Source organism: Oncorhynchus tshawytscha, linkage group LG02, assembly GCF_018296145.1.
Source record: "Oncorhynchus tshawytscha isolate Ot180627B linkage group LG02, Otsh_v2.0, whole genome shotgun sequence".
Taxonomy (NCBI): Eukaryota; Metazoa; Chordata; class Actinopteri; order Salmoniformes; family Salmonidae; genus Oncorhynchus; species Oncorhynchus tshawytscha.
This window is the reverse complement of record NC_056430.1, coordinates 50,997,461-51,025,325: the sequence shown is the minus strand read 5'-3', so window position 1 is coordinate 51,025,325 and position 27,865 is coordinate 50,997,461. Positions and strand designations below refer to the sequence as shown.

Below are 27,865 nucleotides of genomic sequence, written 5' to 3'. Positions count from 1 at the left end.
TATGCTTGGGCGGTATCCCGATTGTCATACTTTCATATCGACCTTGTGCCATATTCGGTAATATCAGCACTGAACACGGGGTGCTCTTTTCAAACCCCACTGAGCCTTTTTAATCCATAGGTTCGCAATACTAACAATTCCATGTAATATCCCATAGAGAATGCTAACAAGTGCATTGTGAACATTTTATACAGTGTCTGAGCTAAATTATTTGCAGGACAAACATACATCCCTGCTCAAATTTATATAAGTAACTCAAAAGTACTTGTCAGTTTGCTGCACGCACCAAACAAATATTATACAGCAAGGCTCTTGATAAGGAGGAGATTCTCTGCTGTTACCAAGCGAAGCTTCTTCCAAAATCAAGCTAACAAGTTAATAAATTAGCAAACCTAATGCACATCTGCTGAGCATTCAGCACATTTTAGACTGTTAATATTTAAAAGATATCCAGCTTCCAAACATTTAGTTGTGAATTCCATACTGTAACTAGATAACCAAGTGTGTGCTCTCGTCGTTGTGTGCTTGTAAACAAACGCCACGTGACTAGGGAGTACCAGTAAACTTCACAATGAAAAATGTTTCAGGTGAAATGAAGAATGATCTTTTACTGCTAACGTATTATTCAAGTTGACAGCAGGTATTTAAGTAGCTACAAATATTCACATTTTATTAAACGTTTAAATTGTTTTAATGGTATTGAAAACCCATCCTGTGGTTATTTCCGTATACCGCCCAAGCCTAGACAGAATACAGGAGTACTACCTGATGCCTTTCTATTATTGATGCACCGATATTACATTTTTGACCGATATCCTATATTTTCCTAGCCAAAAAAACAATACCGATATTTAGAATTTTAACGGCCTATTAAGCATTCTATTACAGTTAAATAGGTAACACACACGGACGCAGCGGTCTAAGGCACCGTCTCAGTACAAGAGGCGTCACTACAGTCCATGGTTCAAATCCAGGCTGTATCACATCCGGCCGTGATTGGGAGTCCCATAGGGCGGCGCACAATTGGCCCGGGTTTGGCTGGGGTAGGTCGTCATTGTAAATAAGAATTTGTTCTTAATTGACTTGCCTAGTTAAATAAAGGTTATACACACCACACTGACCAAAAAAGTTATTTTGTTGGCTTTACAATATGTCCCCATTTACCAGTAAAACATCCATAAAAATATATTTCTTTAACTTGCTGTGCTGTTTCGTTGTTAATTTGTTCAGTTTCATTCTCAACCACGATTTCTCATACTATGGATTGCCGTTTGGGTCTTTGTGTCAAATAACACTCTTTGACATGTCAAATGAGCTTGTTGACCAATCAAGACCTGAAAATGACTGCACGTCACATAATAATTTAACGTGTTCATTCATTTTTTTACGTACTTTTTACACTCACTCGTATTTCATGTGTTACGTTTCATCGATTACGTATGCTTTGATGCTAGTAAAGTTCTCTGGCACCTACAGTGCTGGTCATAAAAAAATACAAGCAATGTTCATCCCAAAAACATAGCAAAACGACATCCGTTTCAGTAGCTAGCTAACTATATAGCTAGGTGTCATCTAAAATGGGGTCAGAACCATCTATGTGAAGCTAGCCACAATAAGGATTAGCCACAATAGTGGATTTTGCGGGTATCCTTCAAAATAAATGTAATTGACAGTAATGCAAATGAATGCAAATAGTAGAATTATGCCATAATTGAATAGATCATGCTAAATGAGGTTGGGCAATTTGTTAATTTGACAAATCTAAAATCACACTGGATGTATTATACTTTAGAATTGCGTTTAGGGCATACTTATTTCACTGTACAGCCTTATCTATGGATTGTGGATCAATGACATGGGGTATCAGTCTACTCAGTGACACCCAGAAAACAGTAGCGTTGTAGCTCTTATTGCTGGACTCTGAAACAACTGAACTGAGCCACATTTATTATCAACCTGTGTATTGAACACTATTCCAGAGGAAAAACAATACTGCATGGATGTTTGAGTCGTTCTGAGGAGGATGTTGGGAAAAATCCTTGGGTATTGAGTAGACTGATAACCCAATTCATTGATCCCCAATCTTTAGGTACGGCTGGCTGTACAGTGCAATATGAATGTCATTACACACAATGGGCTGACTGGGGAGGTGAGTCCCGTGATAAGAGCTACAACACTAATATTTGCGTAAACTCTTAACAGTTGTGTTCTGTGGGTGTCACCGAGTAGACTGACCCCATTTCATTGCTTCACATTCCAACCTTAACATTATCTAGTATAAATATGGCATGATTCCACCAATTGTAACCTTCTGCATCACTTTAAAATAGGTATTTTTATTTTGAAGGCAAACCGCAAATTCCACTATTGTGCCTAATCCTTATTGTGGCTAGCTTCACAACACATAATCCAGTCCGGTCGAGCCTCACTAGCCAGATGAAGCTAGCTGGCTGCTTATAACGTTAGCTTTGAGCAACACGGTTAAGTAGCTGGCTAGCTATTTATTTGAAGTTCAATTTCAATAGGCGAACAACAAGTGGTCACCTACGTAATACTTACTCACAAGGATTCCTAAATCATTGCAAAGAATAATGAAAATAACTGCAGTTTCTACCAGTCATTGTTTTCGGGCTGGTTGTATTGGTGCTAGCTAGGTACCAAGCTAAAGCTAGCAACCCCAGAAGTTGTGGTGAAACAAATGATGCTTCATTGCCAACGTGGTATTGTAAATGCGTCGTTCGTGGCCGGTGTCTGCTTGTTTGCAGACTTTTTTTGTACAGCTTTGACAAGTGCTACTGATAGGAGTGGTGGCGTTTTGACTTGCACATGCAAATTCAGAACACACAACATTCTATAATCTGTGTTATTGACAGTGTTATCTGACTTGTCTTTTTTGACACGCAAAGACCCAAAGGCGTTCCATAGTATGTTGTGAAGCCAATAGCAGTGACACTATTACTGTGCATTTATTTTGTTGACGTGGAGTCATTACGTCTTGTACCTACGTTATGCACGCCAGCTTTGACATCGGCGTTAAACTAGACATCGGGCCGACCCCTATGTTGACATTTTCAGCTAATATCATCTGATACCGATATATCGTGCATCCCTACATCCCTACTTTCTATCTATGGGGCAGAAGGCAGCGTGAGGGACCATTAGGATCTGAACCCTCCTTCCCCTGTCAGGCATTGCATTCAACCACCCCATCACATAGTGTCGGCGCCCCAAATGACACACTATTCCATACATACTGAACTACTTTTGCTAAAAATGTATGGAGAATAGCGTGCCATTTGGAACGGAGCCTGTAACTGATCAGTGATGACCCGCCCCCCAAGAGGGCTTTAGGGTGACTGAGGTTAAATCAGACAAGTATTGGAACAAGAGCCAGCTGTTCTGCTGAGTGCTGTATGAGGAAATGGCTCTAGACTGCACAGGGAAAACAACCTGAACCCAGTGCTCCTACTACCCTGTAGGTGAGCCAGATGACTGAGCTTCTATGGAATGTAGCTGGATCAGGCTCTTCCCCCTCCCCCATACATCTCCCTTCTAAGAAACCCAACCTGACTCGGGGAAGGCATGCAGGGTGGGGGATTTCACCTCGCATGAAAACAATGAGAAACAGAAAAGCAGACATGGGCGACATTTAGAAAAATCACCAGCCGGGATGTAGTATTTTCTTGTTTTGACATGTAGCCTTTTGACATTTGATATTGTTCGACAGGGCTACGTGTACCAGGGCTGTTAGTTGTTGGGTAAAAAGACAAGGTTCTCTTCTCCCCTCCCTCCAAGACCTCTGCTAAAGGGCAACGGGGGAGTTGCATAACACGCATCATGGCCGCTGACATTCCATTTCCTGAATTGTCATCGTTCACCCAGACTTCCCTTAGCTGTTGAGGATGTTTTGGGCTGTGGCACCATCTAGTGTACAGAACAGGTTCAGGAGATATCACCTTAGAGTTGTTTACAAGTAAAGCAGGTTAATGCAGGACCCCCACCCCAACATGGTAGTATTCATCAAGACAAACTATACCAAAACGTTTTGTGACGATAAGTTACAACGGGCATGTCTTATTGGCAAGTTTAGGTTGTCTTTCATTTTTTTTCTGTTGCGTTATGAATATGACCAAGCTTAGCTGCTTAGTAGTTGAAAAATGGCTTTCTCTGTAGTTTTGTTTACTCTTTCTAGATACCATATTTCATTCTATATCTCCTAACTTTTTCCCCATATCTGGATCTTGTTTTATCTTTGACTCCTACATTTCTCCAACTTTTGTTTTATACTCTTTTAAGGGTCAGACACACTGAGAAATCTGACTGCCGGTAGGTGCTTAGCACCTCTGCCCAGAGTGTCGGCAGTTACCTTTTTGTTGTTCACACAGAACAGTTTTGCCTCCGATTTGCTTCATTTAAATACTCCAGGCGACAAGGTGGCAGTAGCTTGTTTGGCTTGTGCATGCTGGAGCTAATGTAAGCTAACTAGCAAGCTGCTTTGTTACTTATTTACTTGAAATGAAAGTGTACGGACGTGAAACTGTCCTTTGTGTTTCTTGGCTATTTACACTGAACAAAAATATAAACGCAACATGCAACTATTTCAACGAATCAATTTGATTGAATTACAGGTCATATAAGGAAATCAGTCAATTGAAAAAGTCATTAGGCCCCAATCTATGGATTTCACATGACTGGGCAGGGGTGCAGCCATTGGTGGACCTGGGAGGGCAAAGGCCCACCCACGGGGGAGCCAGGCCCAGACAATCAGGAATGAGTTTCCCCCCACAAAAGGGCTTTATTACAGGTAGAAATACTCCTCAGTTTCATCAGCTCTCTGGGTGGCTGTTCTCAGATGATCCCGCAGGTAAAGAAGCCAGATGTGGAGGTCTTGGACTGGTGGGGTTGCACATGGTCTGTGGTTGTGAGGCCAGTTGGACCTACTGCCAAATTCTCTAAAACGATGTTGGAGGTGGGTTATGGTAGAGAAATTAACATTCAATTCTCTGGCAACAGCTCTGGTGGACATTCCTGCAATCAGCATGCCAATTGCACGTTCCCTCAACTTGAAACTGTGGCCTTGTTTTGTGTGACAAAACTGTACATTTTAGTGTGGCCTTATTGTCCCCAGCACGCAGTGCACCTGTGTAATGATCATGCTGTTTAATCAGCATGATATGCCACATCTGTCAGGTGGATGGATTATCTTGGCAAAGGAGAAATACTCAGTAACAGGGATGAGCACACATTTGTTGACAACATTTGAGAGAAATACTCTTTTTGTGCATTTGGAACATTTCTGTGATCTTTTTATTTCAGCTCATGAAATGCCTACATGTTGTGTTTTATATTTGCCTTCAGTATAGATAACTGGTGTAGTTAGCAACATTATAATTAAATCACAATGGATTTGTTTTTTTGAATGAAGCAGCTTGCCTGTCTGTCGTGTCGATGGAGTAGCTAGCTGTGTTGTGCTAAATGGCGACGCTTGCAAGCGAACTGTAACTGGCAGTATGGGATAATGGAGAGTGAATTAAATTATTTATTGGTCAAGCATTTAGTTCATCTTTGTTCTTGCAAGAGGAGGAACAGCCTCCAACTGTGCTAAGTACCTATCAGCAGTCAGATTTCTCCTTGTGTCTGTACCATTACTCTTTTACTGTCCATGTTTCTACTGCTTACGCTTTCATTCTCTCTCCCTCTCTCAGCCCTGAGTCAGTGGAAGCAAGCCCTGCCGTGAATGAGAAAAACTACCCCAACCACAGCTGTGTGAGTGCACAGAGTCATGGGTATCGGGGACTACCATATACTGTGAGTACACAGCTCTTTTCTTCCTTTGTCACAATGTGGCCAATTTTATAGGCCAATGAAAGTGTACGGATGTGAAACTGTCCTTTGTGTTTCTTGGCTATTTACACTGAACAAAAATATAAACGCAACATGCAACTATTTCAACGAATCAATTTGATTGAATTACAGGTCATATAAGGAAATCAGTCAATTGAAAAAGTCATTAGGCCCCAATCTATGGATTTCACATGACTGGGCAGGGGTGCAATTTTATAGGCCTCTCTCATATCTGACGATCTCAACATTCCGATCAAGTATCTTTTTGTAAGATGTCCCTTATGGACTTTTCGTCAGTATGCTAAATGAATGTGTCGGCCTAAGAGCGCGTAAGCCCAGTACAGTTGCAAGCGTAGTCTTACATCCGAGAGGAAGGAGAGTCCCGCACGACATGCTAAGTATCAAAACGTAGCAAAATAAAGTATGCGCAAGGCTTCAATGCTATGAATCGATAATGCTGATTAACACGTTCGCAGCGCCCTCGTGCGTTTTTAGCTAACATGCTGTATTGTCACGTACCATTTTTGTTTGCCCTCATTTTCATTCGTCTTCCATTTTCCGTTTCCCCTTCTTTTTTTGTTTGTTTGTACCTGAACACCCATTGTTTGAAGATGCAACAGTCTTCCGTTGTGTGTTGTCAGGATCACAACTATGGCGCGCCCCCTCCCCCCACCCCACCCGCCTCCCCGCTCTCCCACACCATCATCCCCCGCATGGAGCTCAACGGCGTGGTACGCGGCCCTACCTCCCGCTACCATGACAACGGCCGCCAGGAGGAGAACTCTGCAGACAGCGACAGCTCGTCGGAGGAAGAAGGGGCCGTGGCCAGCTGGTGCCACTGCAGCCTGACTCCGGATGGCTTCCTCATAAAGTGCGAGAGCTGCAGGTGAGAGCCGGCGGCAGCCATTTTGTACCCTGTATTCAGAACCTTTTCTCACTCTGTGGAATGTTGTGTGTACAGTTGAAGTCGTAAGTTTACATACACCTAGCCAAATACATTTGAACTTTGTTTTTCATAATTCCTAACATTTAATCCTAGTAAACATTTCCTGTCTTAGGTCAGTTAGGACCACCACGTTATTTTAAGAATGTGAAATGTCTGCATAATAGTAGAGTGATTTATTTCAGCTTTCATCACATTCCCAGTGGGTAAGAAGTTTACATACACTCAATTAGTATTTGGTAGCATTGCCTTTAAATTGTTTAACTTGGGTCAAATGTTTCGGATATCCTTCCACAAGCTTCCCACAATAAGTTGGGTGAATTTTTGCCCATTCCTCCTTACAGAGCTGATGTAACTGAGTCAGGTTTGTAGGCCTCCTTGCTCGCACACGCTTTTTCAGTTCTGCCCACTAATTTTCTATAGGATTGAGGTCATTCCATTTGGAAGACCCGTTTGCGGCCAATCTTTAACTTCCTGACTGATGTCTTGAGATGTTGCTTCAATGATGCCATCTATTTTGTGAAGTGCACCAGTCCCTCGTGCAGCAAAGCACCCCCAGAACATGATCCTGTGCTTCACGGTTGGGGTGGTGTTCTTCGGCTTGCCAAGCCTCCCCTTTTCCATCGAAACCTAACGATGGTCATTATGGCCAAACAGTTCTATTTTTGTTTCATCAGACCAGAGGACATTTTTCCAAAAAGTATGATCTTTGTCCTCATGTGCAGTTGCAGTAGTCTGGATTTTTTTATGGCGGTTTTGGAGCAGTGGTTTCTTCCTAGCTGAGCGGCCTTTCAGATTATGTCGATATAGGACTCATTTTACTGTGGATATAGATACTTTTGTACCCGTTTCCTCCAGCATCTTCACAAGGTCCTTTGCTGCTGTTCTTGGATTGATTTACACTTTTTGCACCAAAGTATGTTCATCTCTAGGAGACAGAACGCGTCTCCTTCCTGAGCGGTATGACGGCTGCGTGGCCCCATGGTGTTCATACCTGCGTACTATTGTTTGTACAGATGAACGTGGTACCTTCAGGTGTTTGGAAATTGCTCCCAAGGATGAATCAGACTTGTGGAGGTCTACAATTGTTTTTCTGAGGTCTTGGATGATTTTGTTTTAATTTTCCTGTGATGTCAAGCAAAGAGGCACTGAGTTTGAAGGTATGCCTTGAAATACATCCACAGGTACACCTCCAATTGACTCAAATGATGTCAATTAGCCTATCAGAAGCTTCTAAAGTCATGACATCTCTTCTGGAATTTTCCAAACTGTTTAAAGGCTGTCAACTTAGTGTATGTAAACTTCTGACCCACTGGAATTGTGATATGGTGAAATAATTGGTCTAAACAATTGTTGGAAAAATTACTTGTGTCATGCACAAAGTAGATGTCCTAACCGTCTTTCCAAAAATATAGTTTGTTAACAAGAAATGTGTGGAGTGGTTGAAAAATGAGTTTTAATGACTCCAACCGAAGTGTATGTAAACTTTTGACTTCAACTGTGTGTGACCCACCATCTACGTTAATGGTGGGTCACCACTTCTATTTGGCTTAGATGAATACAGACATGGTATAAGTCATATATTGAGATCTATCTATCTCTCACCTTGCTAAAGGCCTATAAGATCTGCAATTTCCTAATTGTGATGTTCTTATTTCTGTGATTTCAGGGGGCTAGACAGGAGGAAAGGACTGGACGGCCAACGCCGGAAACAAGAAAATGTATCAGGTATGGTGAAAGACTACATAACATGCGTCTCAATGTGCGTATTGAAAACGTATGGAAAACGCATACAGCCACCACATTGGGGCACGGGCGTTACGTATATACATGGTGCCACTTGGCCTCAACTAAACCATGTAAACTCCATGGGCCAGTTTTCCTGGACACGGATTAAGTTTAGGGCTTTTCACACATTGTTCGTAGCTATAGTTCGAATCCGACTTTGATTTTTACCTGTTACGTTGTATTTTTTGCGTTTGGTCAGGTTGGTTTCACATTGCCAAATGTTAAACAACCATGTGTTCATACGAGTCATTCGTTAATTGGAGAAAATGGTCATGTTAAATCCATCAATGATTATCAAGAAGCATAACTTCTGTGTCTCAAACTTCATAAACTCAGCAAAAAAAATGCACGTTTTTCAGGACCCTGTCTTTCAAAGATAATTTGTAAAAATCCAAATAACTTCACAGCTCTTCATTGTATAGGGTTTAAACACTGTTTCCCATGCTTGTTCAATGAACCATGAACAATTAATGAACATGCACCTGTGGAACGGTTGTTAGGACACTAACAGCTTACAGACGGTAGGCAATTCAGGTCACAGTTATGTAAACTTAGGACACTAAGGAGGCCTTTCTAAAGACTCTGAAGAACAGCAGAAGAAAGATGCCCAGGGTCCCTGCTCATCTGCGTGAACATGCTTTAGGCATGCTGCAAGGAGGCATGAGGACTGCAGATGTGGCCAGGGCAATAAATTGCAATGTCCGTACTGTGAGACGCCTAAGACTGCGCTACAGGGAGACAGGACGGACAGCTGATCGTCCTCAGTGGCAGACCACGTGAAACGACACCTACACAGGATCGGCACATCCGAACATCACACCTGTGGGACACGTACAGGATGGCAACAACAACTTACACCAGGAACGCACAATCCCTCTATCAGTGCTCAGACTGTCCGCAATAGTCTGAGAGAGGCTAGACTGAGGGCTTGTAAGCCTGTTGTAATGCAGATCCTCACCAGACATCACCGGCAACAATGTCGCCTATGGGCACAAACCCACCGTCGCTGGACCAGACAGGACTGGCAAAAAGTACTCTTCACTGACGAGTTGTTTTTTTTCTCAGCAGGGGTGATGGTTGGATTCGTGTTTATCGTCGAAGGAATGAGCGTTACACTGAGGCCTGTACTCTGGAGCGGGATCGATTTGGAGGTGGAGGGTCCGTCATGGTCTGGGGCGGTGTGTCACAGCATCATCGGACTGAGCTTGTTGTCATTGCAGGCAGTCTCAACGCTGTGCGTTACAGGGAAGACATCCTCCTCCCTCATGTGGTACCCTTCCTTGCAGGCTCATCCTGACATGACCCTCCAGCATGGCAATGCCACCAGCCATACTGCTCGTTCTGTGCGTGATTTCCTGCAAGACAGGAATGTCAGTGTTCTGCTATGGCCAGCGAAGAGCCCAGATCTCAATCCCATTTAGCAAGTCTGGGACCTGTTGGATAGGAGCATGAGGGCTAGGGCTGAGTGGGATAACATCTCACGGCAAGAACTGGCAAATCTGGTGCAGTCCATGAGGAGGAGATGCACTGCAGTACTTAATGCAGCTGGTGGCTGACTGTTACTTTTGATTTTGCCCCTCGCCCTTTGTTCAGGGACACATTATTCCATTTCGGTTAGTCACATGTCTGTGGAACTTGTTCAGTTTGTCTGTTTAATATTATATTCATACAAATATTTACACATGTTAAGTTTGCTGAAAATAAACGCAGTTGACAGTGAGAGGACGCTTTTTATTTTTTTGCTGAGTTTATTACTTTTGCTTTGGTCATCCAACAAAATGCGTGAGGAAACCGCGCAATATCCACCAACTGTTACAATGGCCGCTGGAGGAGAAGAGTATACTACAGTGCCTAGTGAAAGTCGACACACCCCTTGCACAGTCTTCACATTTTGCTGCCTGAAAATTAAATGTAAAAATGGATTGCATTGGACTTTGTTCCTTCAGATCTGAACGACTTACTCCACATATTCAAAGTGAAAGTTTGGTTTGCGTATGTCTTCACACCCCAGAGTTAATACTTCTTGGAAGCACCTTTGGCAGAGTTTACAGCGTTAATCATTTTGAATAGTATTCTACCAACTCTGCATGACTCTTAGGGCAACATATGTCCATCGTTTTGGTCCAAATGTCTCATGCTCAGTAAATTTGGTTGGGAATCATTGTTGGGCAGCAATATTTAAACCTCGACTCTGATTGCCAAGCAAATTTAAGTCCGGACAGAGGCTAGACCATTCATGAACACGCAAGACCTCTTGGAGAGCCATTCTGGTGTGTCTTTGGCATAAAATTCTACATTTCTTGCTGATAACCTAACCCTGGATGAAGTTTTATCAGAAGACTGAGGCAGGTTTTCCTTTAACTTTTTATGTGAGCTTTTCTCCTTTGTCAGGATCAAAAGACTCCCCAGTCCCTGCCAATGACAAGCATAACATGATGCTGCCACCTCATTACTTGAAAATATGATGTAATCCCTTTTTAGATGTTGTATTAAGGCCACAAAATGTGAAGACTGCAATGGGTGTGTAGAATTTCACTACCGGCTCAGTAGCCTACAGTGTAGCCCCCTTCTCCATTAATCTGCATGGGATGCGCTCATAAATGTGCTATTACTCACCGTATGTTAAGGTACTGCGTGCATTTGATCAAATGATTGCAGTCAAACAACCAATAATACTGAATGAACCTCTGGTTCTTTTACTGTGTTTGGTCCGGGACTGCAGCGAACCACGCCACAGTACAAACGGAATTGTACCGAGATCACCCTTTTTGAGCGAACCACGGCGTGTTTACTGCGCTCCCTAGTGCGGATAGTGTTCACACCGGTCCAAACGAACTAACCTAAGGGAGAAAATGCGCCAGAGTTCGGAAAAAAACTTTCCAAACCAATTTGGTGTGAAAGCAGCCTTAGGCCTGGTCTAAAAAGTTCAATGCAGAATCTCTATTTAAATAGCATTTTAGTCCGGGAAACCAACCTTAAGTCTTTACTGTTGGCATGCCCAGGTGGAAACTAACTTTGCCAAGTACCTGTGAATGCTCAAGTCTCTCTTGCGCTTCTAGTGGGCGATAGCAGCGCCACGGAGAGTGGTGACGAGGAAGTGTCGCCCGCCACGGTGTCCTACACAGCAACGCAGCACACGCCCACCAGCATCACGCTCACAGTCAACCGCGTTAAGCGGAACAAGTCCAAGAAGAGGAAGAAGAGCACGGAGAAGGCCCGCGGAGTGCCCAAGGGCAAGAAAATAAAGGTAGGAACTTGGGAGCAAGAGCACAGTCCTCAAAAGAGCACAGTTAGCAAAGAGTCCTAAGTGTGTGTGAAATGCGAGACATGCCAGGCAAGAGTGCCAAATGAAGTGCTAGCAGAAGGTGCCAGCCACCATTTGGGCTAAATGCAGGCGGTAGCGACGGCAAGAGTATCCTTGCTAAAGACCACAATAGTATGGGGAAAATGGCCAAGTGTGCCAAATGCCACACATGCAAAGTGTGAAAAGGGGCTGAGGGAGCAAATGCAAAACCCACAGCTAGGAAGAGGACCAAGATGGTAAAGTTACTTGTTTTAACTTGCTCTTAAGGCTGAATATGCCAATTATACCTCTAGAGGCCAAGAGAGAAGTTGCAGTCTTTTTCTAGTAGCATAAAGTTATTTTTGCTACATTATTTCGTGTATCTCTGAAACGTGTTAACACAAGTAGACTCTCTGAAATTTGCCTAAACGTAGTGAGTAGGAGACCCTCTGAATGTTGTCTAAACGCTGTGAGTAGACTCTGAAACGTTGTGTAAATGAGTGTCTGTCTTTACAGGCCTTCAGAGAGGGTTCTAGAAAGTCCATGAGGATGAAGGTAAGATGAATTCCTTCCGAGGATCTTTTTAGTTATACAGTACCAGTCAGAGGTCACTTAATGGAACCATGATGCTAACCGTGGCATTGATGGTTTCTTCATCCCATTAGCTACTGCTGTGAAGTTCACTTGTATACAGTACCTGTCAAAAGTTTTAACACACCTACTCATTAATCACCCCCCCCCACACACACACACACACATTGTAGAACAATAGTGACAACATCAAAACTATGAAATAACATATGGAATCTTGTAGTAAGCAAAACAGTGTTGAACAAATCAAAATATATTTGATATTCTTTGAAGTAGCCCCCCTTTGCCTTGACAGCTTTGCACACTTGGCATTCTCTCAACCAGCTTCACCTGGAATGCTTTTCCATCAGTCTTGAAGGAGTTCCCACATGCTGACCACTTGCTGGCTGCTTTTCCTTCAATCTGCGGTCCAACTCATCTCAAACCATCTCAATTTGGTTGAGGTCGGGCGATTGTGGAAGCCAAAAATCTAAATTTTGGTCTAATCAGACCAAGGGACAGATTTCCCCCGGTCTAATGTCCATTGCTCATGTTTCTTGACCCAAGCAAGTCTCTTCTTATTGGTGTCCTTTACTAATGGTTTCTTTGCAGCAATTTGACCATGAAGGCCTGATTCACGCAGTCTCATCTGAACAGTTGATGTTGAGATGTCTGTTACTTGAACTGAAGCATTTATTTGGGCTGCAATTTCTGAGGTTGGTAACTCTAATGAACGTATCCTCTGCAACAGAGGTAACTCTGTCTTACTTTCCTGTGGTGGTCCTCATGAGAGCTAGTTTCATCGTGCTTGATGGTTTTTGCGAATGCACTTGAAGGAACTTTAGAAGTCATTCAAATTTTCCGTATTGACTGACTTTTATCTTAAAGTAATGATGGACTGTCGTTTTTCTTTGCTTATTTGAGCTCTTCCTGCCATAATATAGACTTTTGCCAAATGGGGCATCTTCTGTATACCACCCCTACCTTGTCACAACACAATTGATTGGCTCAAATGCATTAAGAAGGAATGAAATTCCACAAATGAACTTAACAAGTCGCACCTGTTAATTCATTCCAGGTGACTACCTCATGATGCTGGTTGAGAGAATGCCAAGAGTACAAAGCTGTCATCAATGCCAAGGGTGGCTACTTTGAAGAATCTCAAATATATTTTTATTTGTTTAACACTTGTTTTGGTTACTGCATATTCCATATGTGTTATTTCATAGTTTTGATGTCTTCACTATTATTCAACAATGTAGAAAATGCAAAAAGAAACCCTTGTATGAGTAGGTGTTTCCAAACCTTTGACTGGTACTGTATATCAATGTATAAATAAACTTCACAGCAGTAGCTAATGGGATGAAGAAATCAGTGCCACTTTGTTAGCATCAGGGTTCCATTGAGTGACGTGTTCCTTTGACCATATCACAAATACTCCCATTTTATTATCATATGTTAAGTTGATATAGAGCACAGTGCACCACCCACCCATGATAACCCGTTCATCTAAGGGGAAGAAACGCGTGTTGTAGACCTGACATGGTCATTTATGAAAGGTCTTAGAATGGAGGTGAATAAAATAAAAGTACATGTATTTTCAACACTACACGGCTCTGAAGTAAAACCGTTCTCCTCCCCTCCCCCAGAACTCCACTACGGAGGCCAGCGCAGTGGACGAGACCACAGCGGAGGGCTGGGAGAGCCGCATCCGCCAATGGACGGACCAGTACGAGGAGGCCACGGCCAACCAGTACAGTGCTGACGTCCAGACACTGCTCCAGCTGCACCGCGCCGCCACCGTTACTGTTGCTGCCGAGGGCGTGGTAGTGGGCGATACAACGGCAGCGACGACGACCTCACCGGCCCAGGTCAACGCCTCGGCCAATGCCATGGACACAATTAACCGAACGGAGCTGGCGTGCAACAACACGGTGCTTGGCTCTCAGATGCAGTTACAACTGGGGCGGGTGACACGTGTGCAGAAGCACCGGAAGATCCTGCGGGCGTCAAGGGATCTAGAGCCAGACACCCTGATCATCGAGTACCGGGGCAAGGTCATGCTCAAACAGCAGTTTGAGGTCAATGGACACTTCTTCAAAAAGTATGCATTCCTTCATTACACTTCTCCATATGGTTGCAGAATTCCCTAAACGTTCCCCAAACATCCATGCTTTTTCAAGCAGGCCCAATAAAAATGTGACATCTGTTTGTTTTTTTGGCAAGATGTCAAATCTGACTTTTTTTAGGTGGAATATTCATATGCTGCACCATTGCATGGTTTTTATGAAGGAAATTGAGGATGTATTATTATGAAAAAATACACATGTTGACATGATTTTGACTTCTTTTAGGCCCTACCCTTTCGTGCTGTTCTACTCCAAGTTCAACGACGTAGAGATGTGCGTGGACGCGCGGACATTTGGGAATGACGCACGCTTCATCCGGAGGTCCTGTACACCCAGCGCAGAGGTCAGCCATCTTGTTTGGGGTTTTTTTTTTCTTCAAGAAAGGCATTGGGTGCATCTCAGTAGTTTACACTTACTCCCTCATCTCCTCTCCTTAGTTCACTTCACTCATTTGAAATGTCAGACCAGGTGAATTTAGCTCTCACCTTTCCTGGGCTCTTACATCAGCATAGATGAAGGAAAAGATGGGGAAAGGAGGCCATTTAAGCCTATTGAGACGCACCGTTCTGGAGCAGGAGTCTCCAACAGGTCGATCAAACCATTCTGAAAGTAGGCCTAAATGCAATTTTCCATGTGTTCCATCGCAGACTTTCATAAACCAATCTCACAAGTTACAGACACCGCAAGCTCCCAGCTACTATCTATTCAATGCAACACTGACATTATCCCACCCCTGGTTAGCCACCCGTTGGCTTAAAAAGCCAAACCTAAAACAATATCTGCCAATTAATATCCAGAAAAGTTGCCCCTGTTTGTCTGTGGTGCTTTCCACAAAACCTCCTCAATGAAGTGTTAACTGCATTGTGGGCTTACCTGGCAGAAGTATATCATGAGTATCTATTGTTATTTGCGAACTTTGCCTTGAAATGAGCAGCAGCAGTACAGAACCAGCACATTAAACGGCACTTTCCTCACTCGCTAGATGTGCAATTAAAGGGGAATTACACTTAATCAATTTGGTAGTTTTCTTCCAGACCTAAACAAAAAAATTGTCTTCTGATATGATTTAACCATTGACTCAGAACATCCAAATGTTGTTGTTTCTCTATGAACAATTGTAATTTTGAGAGTGAAATACTAAAATCTAAAGCCAGGAAAAATACAAGTGAGTAAAACAATTTTATAATAAATCACAGATTTGAAAGTGCCCCCCTTAGTTTTTTATTAACCATTATTTTACCAGGTGTGTTTCTAAAAAACAATGCACTGCTTTCTCTTGTACAGGAAGGACCTGGGGAAGAGTTACAGGGGAGAAGAGAAGAATGTGCCTATTTGAAAGCTAGAAAAAAATGAGTAGCTTGTGACATGTTGGAGACCCCTGTTCTAGGGGGGGGAAATGGATGCAGTCCTAGCCAAGCTAATACATAATGTCTTCTGTCCCCTCCAGGTTCGGCATATGATCGCTGATGGCATGATCCACCTCTGTATCTACGCCGTCACGCAAATCCTCAAGGACGCCGAGGTCACCATCAGCTTTGACTACGAGTTCAATAGCTGGTCAGTTTTCAATCAATCAAGTATATCTGTAAAGACTTTTTATATCAGCACAAAGTACGCTTTCGCTCTTCTCTCTCGACCCTAAAGTGTTCATCTTGCTTTTAAAAAAGCACACCAAATAAATCATTTTATTGTTATCGTTATTGCAGTAATTACAAGGTGGACTGCGCCTGCTACAAGGGCAACCAGCAGAACTGCCCCGTGCTGAAGCACAACCTGAGCCCACGCGAAACCCTGCTCTGCCAAGCCGCGGGGTCGCTGCCCCCGCCCTCTCAACTCCCGGCACCCACGGGGGCCGAGACGCGGCGGCGGAAGGCCCAGCGGAGAGAGATGGAGGGGCCAGGTGGCGGCAAGGGACCTTTCGGGATGTCAGATGACAGTAACCAGCCGCCTGAGGAGAGTGGTGAGGTCCGGGAGACGCTGCAGGGCAACGTCAGCCTGGGCAACAGTGACACAGAGGTGTGTGTTTGTCTTGGTGCAAAGATGTGTGTGTGTGTGTGTGTACATATAGAGATGGGTTGTAGATGGGTTGGATGGGGGTGGGTTGTGGTGCTTTCCTACAGAGACACACGGGGGTGTGTGTGCACTGTGTAATGAAAATGTATGCGCCATATGTGTTACAGGAGGCACTCCTAGATGGGGTGAAGCTGGAGGAAGGAGAGGAGGAAGAGCTGGACGAGAACGGAGTCCTCATCTCTAGTAGACCGGTATGTGCCACATCTCCGCCCTGACATAATTCCTGTCGCACCAACCAACCCACTGTCACTATCAAATCATAGTGTAAGTCTGCAGTTCGTAACCCAATCTCTCTGTCTCTGTAGAAGAGGACGCCCAGCACAGGGGGCATAGATGAGTTTAAACAGGAGGGCCTGGAGTCTGTAGAGGGGAGCGGAGGGAACCCCACGGGGGTTAACGCCGCGGCCCACCAAGCAGGGGTGGGGATAAGCACGCGCCGTGCCACCTACGTCACCGTGAGTCAGACTTTCATCCCTCGTACCGCCACATTCTCTTTTTGAACTTTGTGACCAATTCTCCAATTTCAATATTGATCCCCCCCCCCAACAGAATCTCTCTCTCCAGGAACCTTCCTTAGCAGCCGACGCAGACAAGGCCCTGGTGTGTACTGCTCCCCTCCTGGCCCCTCTTGCGGTGCCCCCCAAGCCTCCCCCGGCCCGCTCCTCCAAGCCACGGCCTAAGAGCCGCATCTCGCGCTACCGCTCCAGTTCGTCGCAGCGAGCCCGCCGCCAGCGGCAGGCCCTGGCCCTGCAGCAGGCAGCCCTGGAGCAGGCTGTGGTGGCTGAGGGGCAGGAGGGTCCCCTGGGGGGACCCGGGACAGAGCTGAGGCTGGGAGACGGAGCATTGGGAGCTGGGCAACTCCTTGACGGAGAAGGCCTGAGTGCTCTGAACAAAGGCAACCTTCGCAACCTGCCTAAGACTAAGAAGGTGAGAGGGATGGGGCTGACTTCCAACCACCATTTTGTATTTAATCGTTATTATTTCTTAAACATTTAATGAACCAGGACAACTCTTTAGAGTTCTTGTATTACTACATTTATAGTCCAATATACACAAATGTAGAATTTGTCAGTCTTTTCCACAATTTGTTAAAAATAATTCCCAAATTTCTCGCTGAAAAGTCCCTTTTAGAATTTGGCGGTAACGAGTCTTCCAGAATTTGTTTGCAAATAATGATCTCCCCCCTCCCCCAGTATCTGGTGACTGAGTGGCTGAACGACAAAGTGCTGGACAAGGTAGTCCTGCAGGAGGCACCCACGGTGGAGCGGCAACTGCGTATCACCACCGACCCCACGGTGCTGGCGACTACGCTCAACATGCTGCCGGGCCTTGCGGCCTCGCCGCTCATCTGCACGGCGCCCAAACACTACGTGCGCTTCGGCTCGCCTTTCAACCCTGAGCGCCGGCGCCGGCCCGTCAGTGTGGACGCCACCTACGGCTCCTTCAAGAAGGTAACGGTGGAGGGAGTTGTGGAAGTTGTTTGGGTCAATGGGGAATAGGGGTACATGGAAAATGTGATGTGTAGTGGGTGCTTGGGAAGGACAGGGCTGTTAGAAGTGGATGCATCCCAAGTGTGCACTTGTCCACTACCCTTCATATGTTTGAAGGATATTCAGTGTTCCGGTATTTTGTCTGATGCCTGTTTGTATCTCCCCTATGTGCAGAGATGGATCCAACAAGCCCAGGATGAGAGCGGGCTCTGCTCGGGGGGCCTGGAGGACGGCACTGAGTCCACCTCTTCCCACCAAAGTAACAGCAGCAGCTCCACCCCCAACCCTTTCAAAGCCGGTATCTACAAACTTTTTTTTTTGTCTGTTCACTGTCTTCTAACAAGTCTAGTAGCATTTGTAATCTAAACTCAGCAAAAAAAGTAACGTCCCTTTTTCAGGACCCTGTCTTTCAAAGATAATTCGTAAAAATCCAAATAACTTCAAATCTTTAAACACGGTTTCTCATGATTGTTCAATGAACCATGAACAGTTAATGAACATGCACCTGTGGAACGGTCGTTAAGACACTAACAACACTAACAGCTTACAGACGGTAGGCAATTAAGGTCACAGTTATGAACTTAGGACACTAAAGAGGCCTTTCTACGGACTCTGAAGAACACCAGAAGAAAGATGCCCAAGTTCTCTGCTCATCTGCGTGAACGTGCCTTAGGCATGCTGCAAGGAGGCATGAGGACTGCAGATGTGGCCAGGGAAATACATCGCAATGTCTGTACTGAGAGATGCCTAAGACAGGGCTACATGGAGACCGGATGGACAGCTGATCGTCCTCGCAGTGGCAGACCACATGTAACAATACCTGCACAGGATCGGTACATCCGAACATCACACCTGCGGGACAGGTACAGGATGGCAACAACAACTTAGACCAGGAATGCACAATCCCTCCATCATTGCTCAGACTGTCCGCAACAGGCTGAGAGAGGCTGGACTGAGGGCTTGTAGGCCTGTTGTAATGCAGATCCTCACCAGACATCACCGGCAACAATGTTGCCTATGGGCACAAACCCACCGTCGCTGGACCAGACAAGACTGGCAAAAAGTGCTCTTCACTGACGAGTCGTGGTTTTGTTTATCGTCGAAGGAATGAGCGTTACACTGAGGCCTGTACTCTGGAGCGAGATCGATTTGGAGGGTCCATGTTCTGGGACGGTGTGTCACAGCATCATCGGACTGAGCTTGTTGTCATTGCAGGCAATCATAACGCTGTGTATTACAGGGAAGACATCCTCCTCCCTCATGTGGTACCCTTCCTGCAGGCTCATCCTGACATGACCCTCCAGCATGACAATCCCACCTGCAAGACAGGAATGTCAGTGTTCTGCCATGGCCAGCGAAGAGCCCGGATCTCAATCCCATTGAGCAAGTCTGGGACCTGTTGGATCGGAGGGTGAGGGCAAGGATCGTTCCCCCCAGAAATGTCTGGGAACTTGCAGGTGCCTTGGTGGAAGAGTGGGGTAACATCTCACCACACCAGATACTGACGGTTACTTTTGACCCCCCCCCTTTGTTCAGGGACACATTATTCAGTTTCTGTTAGTCACATGTCTGTGGAACTTGTTCGGTTTATGTCTCAGTTGTTGAATCTTGTGTAAATATTTGTATGAACATATGTTTCTTTTTTTGCTGAGTTTAATACAGACCTGGTTTATACTATTCCAAGTCTTTCAAATACTTTGAGCACTTTCAAGGTGGACGATGTTTGCACTTTTGGGACTTTTTCTTTTTTGTTCCATTGCAAGAGGTCAGCCAAGCACAGCTGCAGCGTTTGAAAGGTTCCTAATAGTTGAAATCGTTTTTGGAACCCGGGTCAGGTATAGCAGTCTTGCTGTTGACGAGCACACTTCCTCAGACGTGTCAGTATTTAGCGTTAGCTATTATTAGTCTGGTATTGTTTTTCTTACTTTATCCTAATTCGTCAACCATGTACATCATTTTAAGTGAACCTAACCCCAAACGAAGATCCTTTTCATCGGTGTGCGCTGACACCTGTCACAGCAGATCATCTGACACTATTGCTTTGCTTTCCAATAAAATAAAGAACTGGCGGCACCCCCCAAGAAGCGGCGGTCCATATATGGCCCGGAGGTGGAGGCAGCGCCGCCTCTGCCCGGCTCAGAAGAACACGGTCTGCTGCTGCGGCCCCTGTCGCCCATCACTCCCCCGCTGCCGTCGGACCAACCCCTGCCTAGCCCCGCATCCTACGCCGCGCTGCTGGGTTGCTACGGCGACGAGGAGCGCCGGCTGTCCAACGGCATGGCTGCCTACTCGCCACTGCCCTCGCTGCCAACCAGCCGCTGCAACACGCCACTGCAGTTTGAGGTACTTTGGAAGGATGCGGATAAACACATACAGAAATACACAGGACATACTGAGCGTCAGTGGGGTACCAGAACATATGACATTTCTGCGTACAACACTACAGTGCATAGACATGGTTGTTTTCACTGTGCTATTGATCTGTTTCTAATGGTATTTCATGTCTCTTCTACCCATCCAGAACATATCATCTCCAGAGGCTTCTCCTGTGCACAGGCCAGAGTCTATCTCTCCAGAGGTAGGCATTCACCCCACAGACCCAGAGTAACTGTGAGAGCACTGGAGACGGGGCTAGATGCGTTAGGGAACACAGGACAGATGAGGGCAGGTGTTTTTTTCCTTCCTTTGTCACAGGTTTCGTAACCCTGTTTCCCTCTTCTTCCTCCTCCACCTGTAGCCGTGTCTGCAAACGGACGTTGACGCCCCGCGCTGCGCCCTGCAGTTCCCCAACCTGTCCTCGGGCCTCGATGGCCCTGTGCCCGCCATGTCAGACGACTTCTCTCTCCTCTTGGCAACGGGGCCTCCTCCCCCTGACACGCAGGGGCCGCTGGCCTCCATTTTGGGCGGAGGCGGACTCCTCACTCCCCTGGCGCCAAGCACCTTGTCCGAGTCGGCCCAGCAGGCCAGAGAGCAGAGCTTCAGGACTGAGTTCAACCTCATCTATACCTGCTCCCCGCTCAACGCCAACCTGGGCAACCCCGTCACCACCGACAGGCGCCTCAGCCAATCGGAGGGCAGCTTCTCCCCGGCCGAGTCCTTCTACAGCACCGTGAGTGGCCAAGGGCCTCTGGCCGAGGCAGGGCCTGGCTCTCTGTCGCCCTACGGCGAGCAGCACTATGGTGGGGGCTACCCAGACAGCGGCACCCCTCCCCACCACACCAGTAACCCACCGCAGAAAAAGAAGGCAAGTCCAACTCTCTCAACGTTTTCCTGCTTTTGTTTTTTTTTCTCCCCAAAGAAATTGTACTATTTAACAAAGATATTTGTGTTTTAAATGAAACTCTCAAATGGCGGTATGCTAGGTAGATCATGTCTGAAGTGGTAGTATGGAAGAAGTGCCTACATGCTTATTGGTATAATGTCCAAATTTGAGGAGAAAGAGTCATATTGAGTGTGGTAGAGTATGTGGAAACTGAATGACTACTTGGTCATTGTAGTATTTCCTTGCTTTGTGTTTTCCATTCACTTTGTGTCAAATAGATCAAGTGGGCTCAGTGATTCCACGTCGATGATAATTTAATCAAAATAGACGTGGGGTAACAATTGTCATACATGTCTTTAGAAACAAACGATGCCGTACTTCTAGAATGATTTACACATTTTCTCTCTCTCTATGTGTATTCTGTCTTTCCTACTGCAGCTAGCCCAACAGGTTTTGTGTTCTGTCGACCCTCTCCTCACCCTCCCACCCCCCCCCCCTATGCTCCTCCTGAAACCTTTGCCAAGTCTTTCTTCCACTGTTTCTACCAAGGCAGAGGGCCAACCTGCAAACCGTTAGTCTGCTGACAGGACAGCCAGGTTACCAGGCTATAGCAGTAAGACGTGAATACAAGACAGTACACAATATGGTGAATATTTCCATACCATTTAGAAGTGTGCATGTAAATATTGTTTGGCATCCGCATACACAGCCCCACCCCAAACTCCCCTTTTCCAAAAAAAAAACCTACATGACCTATTATATCAAAACATCTCTGTGTCAGAAACATGGTCACCCCGTCGTCTCGGAGCACCGTGCTACGAGCCCGATGCTTCATGGTGTCGTCCTCAGGCTGCCGAGGTTGAGCCAGGCCCTGTGGGCGTCGGCTTCACTGGCCATTCGTCTATGGTCCATCTCATCCATAGTTCTGTGCCCGCATCCCCTTTCACCAGCCTCGATCCATACCAGCAGTATGGCCAATGCCCATCCAAGAACCATACTAGCACCCCTTCAAGAGGCACCCCTAAGGGCCCAAGGACAATCAGAAGGTCCATAAATGTAGTCTTTGGAGCCCGAGAAGCTGGGTTTGGGGCCCAAGCAGAATCAAAAGGCCCTAACAAGTATAGTAGTCCTCGGGTCCGAAGACCCTACTGTGTGGAGATTCTTCAAGTCCTAAGCCTCTAACTGCAGCTCTAAGGGTCTAGGTGGGGCCTCCTGGTAGCCCTGATATCGGACTGTCCATTCAGGCAGCCTTCATCTCTCATCCCCCCCCGTTCCCTCCTTGAGTCTCCTGCCTGTTTCATGACGACCTTCTACCGAGCTGCTCTCTCTCTCTCATTTGTCTCTTGAGTGTGGGTGTATGTACCATACGCGAGTGCCCTGTCGTTCTGTTTTTGTCGCCCCCCTTTCTGTTTTGTTTCTTACCTCCCAGTGGTTGCTTTGTGTTGTGATGTTTCATTTGATAATGATAAGTTGCCTGTGCTGATGTTTCAATGTTGGCCCGTTACTAACTATCCACAAAGAACAAAGGCTTCATAAGTCAAAACATAATGGTGGTGTGTGACAAAACTCATTTTAGAATATGATAGCTTCCTGATTCTGGTAATAACATTGATGCCAGTATCAATACTCTGGTACAAAAAGCCATTTTCTTTGCCATTCAGCAGGGTTTTGTCCCGACACTAGGGAGAGCGTGATAAAGCTACCCTGGATTGCTTCGTTGTTTGTCTGTTATTGTCAAAGTCGACTCATTCCAATTGTCAGCCAAGGTATTGTATTTTTGCACCTCTGTATCCATGTCAGATAACCACAGCAACTGAGGATGTTGACCCACCATAGAACTCCCAGGATGGTAGAAGTAGTAGATCGGTGACCTGTGGTTGCTCTTCCATTCAGGGTTTGGTAACATTTTGGATGTTTGGTCAGTCCGTTGATAACGTGTAAGCGAACGTGCATTCAAGGTAAGTCGTCTAACAGTTGAGTTGATGCATGACGTCCTGACCATAATGTACTGGTGAGTAATCACTGGTGTCGCAATGCAACCAGTGGTAGTGTGTGTGTCATGGGACTAAGGCTGTACATATGACTGACTAGGGATGGTTCTTTTCCCTTGACGACTCAGGTGTCTCTGCTGGAGTACCGTAAGAGAAAGCAGGGGAGCAGCAGGGACCCAGAGCCCGGGGGTAGTTCCCTGGACACCCGCCCCAGCTCCATCTGTGCCAGCGCCAAGTCTCCCAGAGGCCTCCGTTCCTTCCACCTGCAGCCCCCAGCTTCCCCCCACAGCTCCTTCTCCTCCCCCACCCACTCCTCCATCCCCCAGATAGAGGAGGTGAGCCCCCCAGATAACCACCACACCGTCGCCCCTGGACCACCAACACAGCAACAGTCCAGGGCTCAGGAAGGCACCAGCCACTGGTAAGACTAGACACCGGCACCACATCCTCTCACAGCACTTTGTCCCCTGTCACTTAGCATTCACTTGTCTTGTTGGTGTGCAGTTGACTTCAAGGGTAACTGCACTCAAAAATAAAAAATTCTTTAGATGTTTCCCAGACCTCAAAAATGGTCTCCTGGTGTGGTTTAAGCATTGTCGTGGACTTGGAACATCCAATTTGTTTTGTTTTTCTATTTAAAAAAAAAATGTGACTTAGAGCAAAACCTGACAATATCGATGAAAAACAAAACTGAGTTTGGGGGGAAAACTAAAACTGATTCGGCAACAAAAAACTATTGTACAGATTTTATAGGGTCCTATATAAGCCCATTGTGTGTGTGACTGAACATACTGTACATGACGGTGTTGGTGTTTTGCTTCGATCCAGGATGGTGCCCACGACAGTTGAGCGGCTGAGAGAGGGCCAGGGTGTCTTAGAGCGGGTACTGAGGGGCTCCCTCAAGATGGACCGTGTGCTGAAGAGAACGGACTGCTCGGCTACAGACAAGGACCCTGGTACGGCGCTCGTTTTCACTACCAGGTTTTTCTAGTTTTCACATGAATGTAATAGGAAATTCAGGCCAGACGTCCTCCTGTCCCGATTTTAGACGAGACTTGAACATAGACCTCTAGTCTGAAATATAGTGGTGTGTTTAGGCTGGTTTGTCTTGGGTTTTCTCGTCTAAAGTTTTTGTCTGAAATGGAGCTACAGTATCTAGCCTAGTCTGGAACAACATTTGCCAAATTCATTTCAGATTCCGAGGTTTCAGGGAATCCGCACGCATGTACCATCTGTTCAGCTTGTGTTCTGTTTATCCCAGATGCAGACCGGTATGAGATCCAGACGGTACCCCTGGCCTCTCCCATGAAAAGCCCACAGAGATACAGCCCGTCTGTCTACACACACCAGGTATGGTGTCCCTTGTCATTTGCGAGAGTTGAGTGTTTTGTTTCGCCTGGTTTTGTACTAGGGTGTCAGGAAGTATTTTGTGCGTTTTCTCGTTCTAAGGTGCAGCCCCCCTTATCGGAGGGCCACCAGCAGACAGTGGACAGTCCAGCCTTCCTTCAGCAGAGCGTGTCCTCTCCATTCCGTGGTTCCTACAGTCCCTCGGCTCCCCCTCTCTCAGGCCAGGGCTTCTACTCTCGCCTGTCCTCCCTCTCCGCCCTGTCTCAAGACCCCTCGCAGCAGCATCAACAACAGCCCCTCAACTCCCTGTCCTCCTTCCCCAACCAAACCACCTCCACTGCAGACTCTGCGCTGTGTGGGGCCTCCAGACCGCCAGGAGGCAACCTGCACCAGCCGAGCGGCAGCAGCAGTATGGACGGGTCCCACTTGTACAGTGGCGGGAGCCACCTAAAAGCCAGCCTCTTGAACAGTGGGTTGTCAGGGTCTCCCACCCCTGGCTCCAGGGCTCACGGCAACCCTAAAACAGACTTGGGCGCCGGTGCTGTGGGGAACCCGGCGTCCCACCACGCCTCCAGACTGAGCCAGCAGCAGGCGTCCCGGAGCCTGAAACCAGGCAGCCCCGGGCAGACAGTGCTGCAGACCGGCTCCAGGCTCCTGGCGGCCTCCACCGGCCAACACTACCCACAGCGCGGGACACCCCTCAGTCAGTTCCAGCACCCACCCATACAGGGGTCAGGAGTAAGGACACAGTCAGGAAGCTTTTAGGATGTTGTGTGTGTGTGTGTTTGTTTGCTTGAGCGTGTGTGTGTGTGAAATTGTGTACCTCCTATCTTAAACCCTGTGGAGAAACTAGGCTTGGGGGGAGGGGTTATATACAGACCTAAGAGGAGTAAGGACTTGGCTTCTTGTATGGATTTCTCCTTATTTTCTGTCTTTTTGTTTTATCTGAAACTAAATTACTGCATTCTAAACATGGCTAATTGAGGAACTTCAACATCAAAGAATCAAATGAAAAGAGAAAAAAAGACATGTTCAACAAAAAAGTGTAATTTGAAATTGCCCTGACATGAACAGACTGTGTAAAACTGGCTAAGTAGATGGTGAAACTCAACCACGACTATCTGTACAAAGTGTTTTCTTGGTTTTTGTTTTTAAAGAAGCGTACCTATTGTTTTGGTTCCGGATTTGTTAATGCTGAGATGGCAGGTGTAACTCAGCAGAGACTTTGTCAAGGTTACTTTTTGGATTTGGCTAGAAGCCGGGTCAGTCCTGCAGTATGTGTTTCGTTTGGAAAGGGGAAACGATACTTGCAAAAGTGTATGTGTGTATCATCCATTATAAAGATGCAGAAGGTGGCAAATAAGAGCTGCCTAAAAATCATTCCTTATGATTTCCAGTTTTTTGTCTCCAATTTCTGAAAACTCTTGATCTGTATTTTACTGTTCAATGATTTTTCTGCTCTTTTTTTTTATTTTTATTTTGTTTCCCACGTGACTGTTTTGATTTGATGTATTACTACTTCACAGTAGATTTGCTATATTATACTTGAGTCATACAGATCTTGTAATTCATGGTGCTGCAGTTGTTTTCGTCTTTTTAAGTTATTTACATTCAAATCCAGTTATGTTCCACACTCAACCAGTTGATTCAGCTCATTTGTTATTTGGAATCAAGACTTTTGCCAGAAATGCATCTTAGTAATCGTTAACTTTTATTCTGCTGGAGCGAGAAGAAGCAGATTACTTCATTTAATTTTTTTTTCTTTACTCCGTTGTTGGGTTTGTTGTCTCTTGAATCCTGTCGGATTCTTTTTATGAAAAATGTATTGAGAATATATTTTTTTTTCTCTCCCTCTGACCAATCCTTGCATTCCGTATGCCACCTAAGAAAATAAGAGGATAATCTATGGCGGGATTTGTTTGAATGGTATAAAAAAAAAGAAAGAAAAAGCTGCTGTGTTCTCCTTTATTTGTTTTCTTATTTTTACATGAGTGCTGCTTCAAGACGTTTCCCTTCCCACAGAATGCTGTACCTCCATTTTAGTAGTGTCTTCACCAACTGAATACAAAACAAAAAGATGAAAATCACACTGTGGCGTTAACAAGTCATGTGCCATGATCACTGCAGTGGGACTTTTAATCCATGTTAAATGACATTGCTGATGCACACTGGGAGATGTAGTCTCCTCGTGACAGACGAGACCGCAGGAAGATGGACTTTTTAGAGACCGCAGGAAGATGGACTTTTTAATGGAACTCGCTTGGACGTTCTAGTTTGGTTGGGAGTAAATGTCTTTGGGGAGCCAGGAACCACACTGGGGCTTTAAGGGAAGGTTTTGGACAGAGGGACTTGTCAGCTTGACCGGACACTTGACCTTTCTTATTGCCTCATCCATAGACAAAGGGTACTCACTTGTTACATGAATGTTTGACCGAAGACTTCAGAGAAATATGTGACACAATATTACCAGCACCTTGAGTGAAGAAAGACAAAACCCTAAAATGAAACAAATGAGAATGTAAGATCATGTGTACTTGTATAAAATGTGTTAAACTGTACAAAGACAAATATAGTACACTAAATTTGCAGCATGATATTTCTTTTCTGGATCTTACAGATGGACAGATTGGGATGACAGTCTGTCCAGAAAATCTGTTTCTACACAACAAAACCGGACAGTGCATTTCTTTTTCTGGGGAGGTTTAACTTTGTTTTTATTTTTAAACTGAACATAGTGGTAACTGTTTGGACTCCCCATCCAAAAGATATAATTAAGTACATTTAGTATTTTGAAATGGGCCATTTTTGATATTTCATGCAAGGACAATCCTAAATTTACATTTTAATAATTTAGCAGACACTTATCTGGAGCAATTAGGATTAAGTGCCTTGCTCAAGGGCACGTCTATTTTATTTTTTGACCTAGTCTGCTCAGGGAATCGACCCAGCGACCTTTCTGTTTACTGGGCCAACGCTCTTAACCGCTAGGCTACCTTCCATCCCATCTATGATATGTTGTGTATACCCCCCAAATCTGTGAGGGAAAAGGAGATGAAAAAATGTCCACACAGTATGTTAAACTGCCATTTTTTTATTAGAAAGAAATTATATACATACAATGAAGTCAACAGTGAAATATTGGCAT

The 27,865-nt window shown here is 45.4% G+C and overlaps 1 protein-coding gene across 7 annotated transcripts in view; it reads left to right on the top strand.

Moving 5' to 3' along the window:
* setd5 (SET domain containing 5) overlaps positions 1 to 26,669 on the top strand; it is a 49,046-nt gene extending 22,377 nt beyond the window's left edge. For 2 of the 7 annotated variants that reach the window (XM_042300565.1, XM_042300541.1), the window contains exons 3-24: positions 5,706 to 5,808; positions 6,456 to 6,730; positions 8,457 to 8,515; positions 11,635 to 11,822; positions 12,375 to 12,413; positions 14,078 to 14,532; positions 14,783 to 14,900; positions 16,005 to 16,114; positions 16,264 to 16,573; positions 16,738 to 16,821; positions 16,936 to 17,085; positions 17,180 to 17,557; positions 17,824 to 18,081; positions 18,295 to 18,418; positions 20,183 to 20,463; positions 20,642 to 20,698; positions 20,858 to 21,364; positions 21,936 to 22,028; positions 23,502 to 23,794; positions 24,202 to 24,329; positions 24,635 to 24,723; positions 24,823 to 26,669. In XM_042300565.1, coding sequence (XP_042156499.1) covers positions 5,706 to 5,808; positions 6,456 to 6,730; positions 8,457 to 8,515; positions 11,635 to 11,822; positions 12,375 to 12,413; positions 14,078 to 14,532; positions 14,783 to 14,900; positions 16,005 to 16,114; positions 16,264 to 16,573; positions 16,738 to 16,821; positions 16,936 to 17,085; positions 17,180 to 17,557; positions 17,824 to 18,081; positions 18,295 to 18,418; positions 20,183 to 20,463; positions 20,642 to 20,698; positions 20,858 to 21,364; positions 21,936 to 22,028; positions 23,502 to 23,794; positions 24,202 to 24,329; positions 24,635 to 24,723; positions 24,823 to 25,485 — 4,762 coding nt within the window. In that variant the 3' untranslated portion in view covers positions 25,486 to 26,669. The remainder of the gene's footprint in view (positions 1 to 5,705; positions 5,809 to 6,455; positions 6,731 to 8,456; positions 8,516 to 11,634; positions 11,823 to 12,374; positions 12,414 to 14,077; positions 14,533 to 14,782; positions 14,901 to 16,004; positions 16,115 to 16,263; positions 16,574 to 16,737; positions 16,822 to 16,935; positions 17,086 to 17,179; positions 17,558 to 17,823; positions 18,082 to 18,294; positions 18,419 to 20,182; positions 20,464 to 20,641; positions 20,699 to 20,857; positions 21,365 to 21,935; positions 22,029 to 23,501; positions 23,795 to 24,201; positions 24,330 to 24,634; positions 24,724 to 24,822) is intronic. The other 5 variants (XM_042300560.1, XM_042300547.1, XM_042300554.1 and 2 more) reach the window with 5 other exon arrangements.
* Positions 26,670 to 27,865: the final 1,196 nt, after the last annotated feature.